We start from the raw sequence: 11,746 nt of genomic DNA on the forward strand, positions 1-11,746 counted from the left end.
TAGTTTATTCATAAATCAGGGACTAAAGAAGAATTTACACATCTTCTTACCGAAATCCATGCAATGCAAAGGAAAGCAGCAAAAGGTTTTGGTTGCTTGTTTTTAAGGAAAGCAGCCACCACGTACAGTATCTCGGAAGCCTTTTCTTTCTGTCTCCTGCACACGTTTCACCAAGAAAGGACCAGAATGTTGGCAATATCCTAATTTAAAAAAACAAAAAGGAATCTAAGATTGAGGTAAAAAAAATAATAAAAAAAAAGAGTAATTATCTTTATCGGGAGATGACCAAGCGTGGATATCCTTTGCTTTTAGAGCAAGTTTACTCAAAGGGGAGAAATGCTGTCAAGATAATAGCTAGTACTCCTAGATTAATATTAAAATATCAATACATCATCAAATTTTAGCGATATAGGAGTCTGTAACATGCACAAGTATAATAAACCTGCGTAGATCCATGACCATGTGTTAAAATAATTGGGTATAAAGCCAACGAAGTTCTGAATGTCTTCAAAGCATATTTGTTAGACCGACTTGAGGAATAACTTGAAAAACAATCTAGGTTACCTAGTTAATCCGGTGAGTCTATCATATATTATATTAAAAATTAATTTAACATATTAAATTTAAATAAATTTTAGTTTCAACATAACTTCTATATTAATTTCAACATATTTTAATCATTCCAGAAACCAAATAATAATTTTAAAACTTAGAAGCTAAAATTTAAAAATTTAATTCAAATATTTAAAATACAAATCGCATTTAAAATCTTAAATATTCAAAATACAACAACCACAATTTATAATTTCTTTTAAAAGTACAAGTTTCTTCATTTGTTTTTGAATAATAGAATTTGGTGGAAGGAATATATTGAGATCTTGAGTGCCCGAAAAAAAAAAAACTTATAGAGTTTAAATCAAATTTGATCAGATCATAAACCTGACCGGATCACATAAGTTTGGTTAAGTCAAACTAGTTTCATTGAATAAAAGCTTGGATGTTTTAATTAACCTCGGATGTTTCAATTAACAATCCTGCTTAAATCAGACTTTTCATCCTTAATTCTTCAAATCCAAATCAATTCATTGAGTCGGACCTGGTTAATCAACTATGCTTCAAAGTCCAGATATGCTCCTAGAATTGGTGGTTTCCAATGGGATGAAGAAGCCCAACATTCCTATTTATGAAAAATCATTGTTTTAAAACTTAAATTAACCCCCATATCAACCTGATGCTTGGAATAGTCCGGGTCAAAAAGAAAAGAAAAGAAAAACTCATTGAATTCAATCAAGAACTTGGGTTAATCTAAGAACCAAGTTGACCCGAACCTAACCCGATCATTAAAACCCGGTCATCTATATACCCATTGACTTTTCTTTTGAGATTTTTTTGTCAAAACAATATTGTTTTGATTTTTTTCGAGAAAATGATTTTTGAAATGTCAAACTGTAACCCCGGCCTTATCCCGGATCGGGTTTTAATATTTTTTTGATGAATTTATATATTTAATATAATTCCCATTTTTATGAAATAGTCCCCCTAAGAACCTTGAATAGAATTCCTCGTAAGTAAATTAATGGAAGTCTGTATATATAAATTAATGGCCCCGCTAGCTGACCTTCAATATCTAACTATAATTTCCTTCCTCCTAAATTAAACAACATTTCCTTTATTGCTATAGATAATATTGTTGCTTTCAAGGCTAAGTTTTATCTTATACATGTGAACATGATAATTAATTATATATATTTATAGAACTTACTCAAAACTATAAACTATGTATATGGTTTTAATTCAAAATGAAAATAAAAGAAAAAACAAAAAGTAAAATAGCTGTTGCTTAAGGTGCAAGTTTGATATAAATGGCAATGGAGACTACAGCCCCCACCATCACACAGACTTCTATCGTAAGCCTGACGACACGTAAACGCAATGTGAACTTAGTATTTATGGAACGCAGCCCAGCCCAGCCCAGCCCCACAAACCTCAAAAAGAAAATAATAATAATAAATAAAAATAATAAAGGAATTTTTAATAAATCAGTTTCCGCGTAAGAAAGGAAAAAAAGCGAGATCATCAATTCTGCCTGTTTCGTTTTCTTTGACACCTAAGCACTTACAAAAGAAACGAAAAAGAAAAAAAAATGGAAAAAATCGTTATTTTCACACTTCCCTTCAGCGTTCACACCACCTTCTCATATATATCTTTCCTTCCCTTTCTCTCTCTATCTTTTTCTTTCTTTCTTTCTTTCTTTCTTTCTCTTCTTTGATCAAATCAATCCTTTCTTGTGGGTGTAAACTGATTTAGATTATTTTGTGTTTGCGTGTGTTTGTGTGGTTGTTATGGAGGGTCTTCACCACCACCTTCATCACCATCAGCAGCAAATACAGCAGCAGCATCACATCAGTGTAAACGTTGATACAAGTGATAGGTTTCCTCAATGGAGTATTCAAGAAACGAAAGAGTTCTTGATGATCCGTGCAGAACTGGATCCAACTTTCATGGAGAAAAAGAGAAACAAAGTTTTGTGGGAAGTTATCTCTAAGAATATGAAGGAAAAGGGTTACAATCGTAGCGCAGAGCAGTGCAAGTGCAAGTGGAAGAATCTTGTTACACGATACAAGGTAAGCCTATTTTTCTTAAAGAAGTTGAGAAATGGAAAAATCTAGCGAGATTACAAAATATATGTCTGTTGATCTGTTTTATTGAGTGATGAACAGTGCATGGAAAAAACAAAAACCCTATTAGCTAGCTATATATATATATGGTGTTTGATAGATGTTTCTCATCTTGTTGCATAGGGTTATGAGACGATAGAACCTGAGTCTATGAGGCACCAGTTTCCTTTCTATAATGAGTTGCAAGCGATTTTCACATCGAGGATGCAAAGAATGTTATGGGTTGACGCTGAAGGAGCGGCAAGTGGGTCGAAGAAGAAAGCAGCGCAGCTATCTTCTGACGAGGAGGAGGATAATGAAGAAATTAGCGAAGGAGAGAAGGGTAGCAGTAGAAAGAGGATCAAAAAGGGCAAAGCAGTTGGTGGAGCAAGTTGTAGTACTGGAAATAGTAATAGCTTGAGAGAGACTTTGGAAGATTTCATGAAGCAACAGATGCAAATGGAAATGCAATGGAGAGAAACATTTGAAGCAAGGGAAAATGAGAGAAGGATGAAGGAGATGGAGTGGAGACAAATTATGGAAGGAATAGAGAATGAGAGGACAACGATGGATAGAAGATGGAGAGAGATAGAAGAGCAAAGAAGGGTGAGAGAAGAAGCTAGGGCTGAGAAGAGGGATGCCCTTATCACAGCACTTCTAAACAAGCTTAGAAGAGAAGACATGTAGTGATCTCCTTTCTTTTAATGTTTTTGCTGTTTTAGAGAAGAAGGTGCTTACAGAGAGGTTTGTCCTGAAACTCTCATTTTGGGAATGTTAATTTTGTTCTTTGATTAAACCTTTTATGTTATGATCATCTCCTTTTTGCCAACCGTGGCTAGAAAAGCTTCAATCTGGCTCTCCTTTTCATTATATTGCTTAATATTTTGCTCTTGTGATCTTAATGATGACGTTGTGTTATCATTGACCAGTGACTAAGTTTAAGCACATAATCTCAAAATCATCATGAACGTACAAAGGTTCAAGCTTTAGGTAACATGGTGGGGAAAAGGAGCAAAATCTACATTCAACCATCCCACAAACTCTAAAAGTTAAAGAGATAATGCTTGTGAAAGTAGGTAGTATATATCCTGTGCAACGCAATAAGCTCATCGTGCAGGTTGTTCTTAATGGTCCAATATTCTTGCTATGCACAAAACATGCAATATGTTGCAAAGGCTCTCAACCTCAAGAAGGTGTCGCAGCGTTCACTTACATGCAATATTGATCATCTATGCACAAAACATCTCTGATTTTTAATGCTGAAAGGTGCAGCTCAATCCAAGTCATTAACTGTATGCAACTTTCCTAGAAGTAAAACACTTGAAAAAGTTGTCATCAGCGTTTAGATGAAGCAGAAAAATTGGCCTTTTGTCCATTTCATTTGTACCTATATTTCTAATTATTGGCTGCTAAGAAGTGGCCAGAATTATATGATGCAAAGGCACGCTGATCAATGTCTTATATTTCTTGTTTCCAAAGATTGAACGAGGACTTTTTTTTCCGAAAGTCAAAGAAATGTGTACGACTTATTTTCACTGGTAGAATAGTGCCGCTGCCAGATCTAGCTTTAGAATTCTCATGAACAAGAAATGAAAATATTGAATATCAATTTGTAACATCTGTACATCATCCCAATCAATTGTTTTCATGTGGAAGAGCTGGTAGGATTGGTGAACCGACAAGATACATGTTCATGGCTTGTAGAGAAGATTTTTGGCAGGGAAACCGACAGGTTAAGCTTCATTTGTTTTCTCCATCAACGGTCAATATAATTTGATATATTTGGCTTATATATATATATATATATCAAGTTTGTTATATAAGAGCTACAACTTCACAACTATGCTGTTTCCTTGTCTAATTAATATGTATTTTTGTTTACCTTCCCTTTGTTCCTTAATGTTGATGTGATAGGGCTTACAATATGGATGACATTACATGTATTATTACTCTTTGTTATTTCTTAAAATTGATTTCATTTTGTTTTTGATGTTCGAACTCGTTATATATATATATATATATATATATATATATATATATATATATATATATATATAAAGGGGCACAAAGAAGGGGACATACATTTAGATACAAATTCATTAACTTTTTTATTTTTTGAACTTGAGACAACATTAAACTTGTTTTAAGATTATATGTGATTTTGTTGCAATTAATTAAGGATGTTATATATATATATATGATGTTAGAAGATTAATATAAAAGAAATCTCATTTAAAAATTTGAACTTCTAAGTTGATATGATTTTTTTTATATGATATAAAAAATTTATTTGACTAATTGATGGATTTGTGCAAATCTTTTAATTTAAAATAGTTATTTGATATATGATGTTATATATTACACCAATAATTAAGCCATTTGATTTAAGTACATAGTTAAAGGACTATTACACTTTCATTATTGTTATAGACATTTTTATAAATGTTTTAAAAGTAAATAGACGTAATATAACTATTAGCATAGAAAAAACTATAAAATCCAAAATTGTCCGTGGAAAACTAAGAACACATAACAACAAAATGTGACTTTGACATAAAATTTCATGGATTGAAGATCATGAAAAACAGGCATTTTTTGAATGGTCTAGGAAATCAATCATAATGTGCACATACACGTATACGCAATTGAATAGCACTCAACATGAATCTTATTTCTCTTTTCTATCTCCATTCTTTCTATCTTCTCTTTAAATATGGAATGAAATGGGAGTATAAAATGATTTTGCACTAATTTCATCTTCCAAAAACTCATGTTGTTGGATCGATCGGTGGGAGGGAATTCAGCCTCGATAGAAACTGTTTCAGGACAAATTAATAGATTTCTATTTTTTTGGATGATGGCAGATTTGTTCTATCCCTTCTTCCTTCCATAGCAATTCAAGTATATACTTTTTTATCTCACTGAGTGAAAACCCACAAAAACTGAAATCATAATTCCCTGCACCTCACAGCCATGAATGATGCCTTTTGCACCTTTTTACATTTTTCGTTATATTTTTGTCGCAAACAAATAGGGTCATTTAATGAATAAATAAAAAATCCATAGAGAGGTGATTTCATTTTTTAAAAGAATTAAGATATATGATTCCAAATAATCATTTTAAAAGGATAAATAGCAAATAAATAGCAAATAAAAGAGCACATTTCCAAGTTCATTAGTTATCATGGTGATGATGTTTCTAATCACTTTATGAAATTAAAGTTATTTGATTCATTATTGATCAAAATTGTCTTTCAATGGTTCTTTACATTTTCACCTAACTTCATTTTCACAAGTATTTTTATAAACTAAACTAGAGATAACAATGGCTAACTTAGCTAGGATAATTCAAGTTATAGGGGAGTCTATAAAAAGCTATGCCCTATATTTCAAGACTTTGAAAACCATGTGAAATGCATCTATAATAGAGCAAGTGTGTGTTAAATAAACTTTGGAAATGATGTGATGGAATAATTAAAAAAAAAAATACAATGACCAAATATTAAAATAATTATACTATTATAAATGATGTTGCTCGATATAAAAGATGTTGGCTAAATGAGTAAAAAAAAAAGTTAATTAGAGGAAAATATCTAGTTGGATATTTAAATGAGGTTACGCTGGCCCATTTAATGATCAAACTTTGATGAGGAGTGTGAAGAAGTTTAACAACTTATATCTGTCACAACTCAAAAAGGGAAAACCATTTAAGATCGCTTCATTAAAAAGGCTAAAATAGGTCAACAAAACTATTGGTGAGGAAATAAAAGTGACCAAAATGACTAATGATAGTAAATAATACTTATTCGATATTAAAAGACATATAGAGATATTATATAAATAACATGAAGGTTAAATCAAAATTATAGGCAATCACACAATCTCAATGTTAAGCAAATAAAGAGGAAAAAAATATTATAAATGGCATGTCTTATAAAGATATGATATTAATAATTATATTATATTTAAAAATTAGATCCAAAAGGCATTGAAAGCTCGTTGTATTTGCTTATTGGAAAAGAAGATAAAGGTGGATAAAGAATCATTTCATAAAGTGACAACATCAGTATTGATCCTTAAACTAGAAGGACTTACTGAAAAGGAAGAATTATAGCAAATCGAGCTTGATTAACTACGATAAAAGATAAAGTTGGTCAATGATGTTGTTATAGGTAAAAGGTATATTGATCATGGTATGAATAAAGAACTATTACCTTAAGATCATGAAAATTCTCAATTTAAAGTATATAGATACCTTATTTATCATATAAATTTACATAAAAAGAAAGAATTGAGGGACAAAGCTAAACAACTTGGCACACGATGAAAGACTAAAACCTATAAGCCTAAAAGGCTTGTTTATAATGGATGGCAAAAACATCATCCACAACAAAAGCTATCCAAACTTAATGACGATAATGATGATGATGAATTGACTAGTGATCATTAATATCTCTTATACTTAGAAACAAAATGAAAATGAAGTCATCTAATCAAAACCTAATTAAAAAAAATACAACATCTAAACACGCATGAGAGAAAGGATGATGTTAAACTATAAACTATACAAAAAAAAAAGATTTTAAGATCATGAAATACTAGTTCTTTGTTTGATAATCAACAATAACAAACATTTGTCAGATTACTAACCCACGGTATTGATGATTGACCATTCATATAATTATTGCAAGACAAGATTGAGCCTAATATATCATAATAATAGGCTAACCATATTATGTAATGTTTGATTTCAATCTAAACACCATCTTCATACACTTAGAAGATCATTTTAAATCCTAAACAAGAGGTAGATATCTAAAGAAACTTTTAGAAAAGTGAACGAGGCTATCATAAATATGGTAAAGAGATTTGGATGACGTGATCAATCATAACCCGAGAAAGAAAATGTAATGACGAACCATATGATAAAGTCAAATATCGATCACACATGAAAATATGATAAAGGGGTGTCTGATGCACAAGGCCAACAACTAAAAAACTAGAGTAAAGAAAGTAAGCAGTGCAATAATAAAATAAGTCATGCCACCTAAGAAATAGGATAAAAAAAAACCCTCTATCAATTAGAGAGAACATAAAAAGAACATCCTTATTAATATAATAGAGAAAGTTATCCTAATTAATGAAAAACATCAAGTTTATTACAAGCGTTATGATAGTTGAACAAAGTAACAATATGCATCCTATACTAGAAGATGAAGATGTTGCTTGGTTTTAACTAGAAAAGGGATATAGTTCCCAACATTGCCTTGTTTGGTTTTATGGAAATTCTAAATAATTGAATTGCATGAAGAATTCTCTAGAGTTTCCATTATTTGTCAAAATATTGTTGCATTCTATTAAACTAATTCATGTAGTTTGTAGTGGTAACATTAAGCCATATTAAAATTGACTTCTTTCATATATTTAGATTCACATAGTTATCTTGAAGTGAAAGTCTTTCTTTCTAAATATCTAAAGGAAAAGATTGTTTTCTTTTATCACAATTTTCTTTTGATATGGACCAAAAACTCCCCAATCATGTTTTCTTGAGCATTGCTGATAAAATAATCTAAAGAAAGATGTCATTTTTATTAAAAAAAAATCTTGGGTTTTTTTAGGAATCTTTAGTTTTTGCATAAAATAATTTAGAAATTTTGGAAAAAGATGGAGAGGTGCAGAATTTTATACTTTATTTTATTTGCAGGGCTGCTATATACATTTGATTGAGATTTAGTTTTCAATTATAATTCAAAGAAGAGTAAAAAATCGATTCATATATTGATGCAAGTTTATCGATGCATCAATTTTAATTAATTAGGTGCAGAATTTGCATGTGAGTATATGATTGAGTTATGAATTATCTAATTACCTTATTGAATTCCAAGAATAATCAAAAGATTTCTCATAGTATAATATTTTAGGAGTAAACAGATGCTGTTATTGCAGGAAATGCATGACATATATCCTGTGGAATCTTATTTTGATTTATTATCATACTGTTATTTGTTTTTATTTGAATTTAAAAAAGATATTCTAACTTCTAAGTAAAGTGAAACGTAGATTATAATTACTTTTTTTTTAAATTAATTTAATTCCACCTCAAGTAATTATTTGAACTCATTTCAAATTATAGAATGGTGTACAGGAGTTCCATCAAACACTTGGTTCCCTCAGACTTACACATATTAGTTAACTTGCAATTCAAATTCATATGAAGGGTCCGACGGGTATTTAATCTTGATCAATAATTAATTTGTGATTCAAATTCGTAAATCATTTTCGTTTTTTTTTTTTTTTTATCTAACCGAGAGGAATTTCGATAGTTGAAAAGGCTAGATTTTCTTTCAATACGTCCTTCATTACAGGTGTCGTATCTTTAAATGGCTATATCTGAATTATTATTAACAGCTCATTTCTTACATTTGAAGGCAGATCAGTTGTTTTCATACCTGTGACTGAGACAGCTAAGCACAAACATAACCGTGTTCTTCGTTTTTGTTTTTGCCTCTGCTTCTTTCTGGCAAACCGTGTTTCTAACTGAAGTTAAATTGCTTCTAATTTTCTCAACCGACATGTGGTATTTTATGCAAATTATTTAGTCTTGGAATTTGAAACTCATAGCTGCTATTTCAATCAATTTCAGATTTGGAACGATTCAGTTGGCCTACAGCCGGACTTTTATATGCTATGAATTTTTTATTTTTTTTATTTAGACATTCATTCTATTAGAAAAATATTTATTGATAAAATCATGAATGGTAACTAATTATTGAAAAACTTATCATCGATAATTTCTATTCTGTCGGTAATATAATCATCAATGAATTTATAAATGAAAAAAGCTCACACAAAAAAAACATTTACCCAAATCATTCTATCGGTAATTCAAATAGTGAATATAGCATATCATCGATAGAAAAGATCGTTTGTAATTCCATCGATGATTTAATATTAGTAAAGACTAAACAAGTTGAAGGGGAAGAAGGAGGCGGAGACGGATCTTCATCGGGACCAGGTGGGTAATAAGGTTAACCAAATGTACCACCGAGATTTAACAATAGCTCCACATATAATCACCTAAATTTGGTCATCTCAGCACTAAACCGGATCGTTCGAGCTTCAACTTGTTCTCGTACAATCAAAATTTTCACTCAATTCTCTCATACAAAACAACCAAAACCTTAACACCAATTCAACTCAATGCAGTAAATTCTCATTAACAACTCCAAAAATTTGCACAACTCTATAACCCAAACAAATATTTCTCACTAACATAATTAAAACAATAATATTAATATAATTGAGCTAATTAACTATATCACATAAACCAAGGTAAATCTATCAAACACAGTTCTTCTCTTCCAACACTATTTCAACTTAAACTCTAACTTGCATGAAAATCGGGATTTCCAATTCTTATCAATAATTCACAACATAAACAAAATTCAGAATATATTGTTATAAGAGCTAACTATTCTATTATATATATATATATATATATATATATATATATATATATATATATATATATATATATATAACTAAAGCTAGTGCCTATCAACTAAACTCAACTATTTAATATCAGATTAATGTTATCTAAATGAAATCTTCTAAACAAACCATAAGTTCCATAACATTAAAAAAGGAAAGGTTCCTTCAACAAACAATGGCATAAAAAAATAGGGAAGAAAAGGAGACTTGCCTTACGTGAAGGCAAAGAGGAAAAAGATTGTGTCAGGTGTTGAGGATGGAGGAAGAGGGGAAGATATTGAAAGGAAAGATAGAGAAAAGAAGTTGATAAAGAGAGAAGAGAGGAAGAAGACGAAGAGAGAGGTTGAGATGGAGTAGAGAGAGGTTGAGATGCAAAAGAAGAAAACAATGCTATAATGAAATGAAATTAGAGATTATGGTCTTTTAATTAGGGTTTTTTATCGAAGAAATTACCTAAAACAATTAAATATTTACTAGTTTATGAGAGTTTAAGAGACAAGTTATTTCAAAATATTAACATGTTAATATTGTACTTACTAGATAAAAGGTCTTAATTCGTCGCAGTTAAATAACACATAATTATGTGCATTTCTGAATTCAATTTTGTCAAATATCTTCCACTCACTGTATTTTTTGGTAAAGATCGTCTAAGATGAGAAAATATTGACAAGTTTTCACTTAAAGGCACTTTCTCATCGTCATCGTGTCTTGGAACGCAGTTGATTCTCATTCTGAAGTGAGGCTCAAAATAGTATGAGATAAATATTGAGATCTCTTCAACAATATAAGCCTCGCATATCGAAGCCTCAACATGCACCTTGATTTAATTTTTTTCTTTAGGTTGAACAAGTATCTCCATAGAATTAAATGAGCATTTTAAATTAAAAAAACAATAAAAATTTAAATAGGATGAATGTGTAACCCTTAACCTCTTGAATGGATACATCTATTTATATTGGAAAGGTAATCAAACTTTTACCTCAAACAGTAGATATATGGATAAATGCTTGAGTCGAAAAAAGATGGAGGGAAAATCATCTAAATATAAATTGTTTGGACGATATTCGTTTCAAGCTTCTCCATATGTTGGATATACAACTTGTTAAAGTATATATCTATAAAAAAAACTGATCTCAGTGAATGCATCCAATTTCTTTTTTGGAAATAAATTCCTGTAAGCAAGTGGAATGAGTTTTTGCATAAGCATATGGCAGTCATGACTCTTCATCTCATAAAATCTATTATCCTCTAAAATCACCAATCTAAATATGTTCAAAGCATATTTATCAGGAAAACACAGACTCTTAAACTATTGATAGACAAATAGTTATGCATTTTTGTCTAAGGCGAAGCCAGCTTTGAGCTTTGCAACCCATGACCCATCATAAACTAACTTCATATTCTTACAGTGACAAAAACAAAGGTATATTTATCTTAGCCTTCAGATTATACTTTGCCTTCCATTTCACGTCCATTACCATGTTAAAAATATTTTCAAACAAAATCTTTTATATATTCATGACATCTAGATTATGGCATAAGAGATTAGTTTTTCAATAAGAAAGCTCTCAAAAAATACTTCTCTTAATCCAATTATA

At 30.5% G+C, this 11,746-nt stretch overlaps 1 protein-coding gene across 2 annotated transcripts; it reads left to right on the forward strand.

Moving 5' to 3' along the window:
• Positions 1-2,187: 2,187 nt before the first annotated feature.
• LOC7487325 (trihelix transcription factor GT-3b) lies at positions 2,188-3,792 on the forward strand. 2 transcript variants are annotated; one of them, XR_002982385.2, is made up of 3 exons: positions 2,188-2,624; positions 2,802-3,401; positions 3,775-3,792. XR_002982385.2 is itself a non-coding variant. In XM_002308188.4 (2 exons), exons 1-2 carry the CDS (start codon positions 2,343-2,345, stop codon positions 3,342-3,344), a joined length of 825 nt encoding a protein of 274 aa, XP_002308224.2. In that variant the 5' UTR covers positions 2,190-2,342; the 3' UTR covers positions 3,345-3,486. The 2 variants fall into 2 exon arrangements, 1 of the variants encoding a protein (XP_002308224.2); XM_002308188.4 differs by lacking the exon at positions 3,775-3,792 and having other exon boundaries at positions 2,190-2,624; positions 2,802-3,486.
• Positions 3,793-11,746: the final 7,954 nt, after the last annotated feature.

This window comes from Populus trichocarpa, chromosome 6 (assembly GCF_000002775.5).
Source record: "Populus trichocarpa isolate Nisqually-1 chromosome 6, P.trichocarpa_v4.1, whole genome shotgun sequence".
NCBI classification, from domain to species: Eukaryota; Viridiplantae; Streptophyta; class Magnoliopsida; order Malpighiales; family Salicaceae; genus Populus; species Populus trichocarpa.

Coding starts and splice junctions, on each gene's coding strand:
- LOC7487325 (XM_002308188.4), top strand. CDS start 2,343: ATGGAGGGTCTTCACCACCACCTTCATCACCATCAGCAGCAAATACAG. Junction 2,625..2,801: donor ATCTTGTTACACGATACAAG/GTAAGCCTATTT, acceptor CTTGTTGCATAG/GGTTATGAGACGATAGAACC.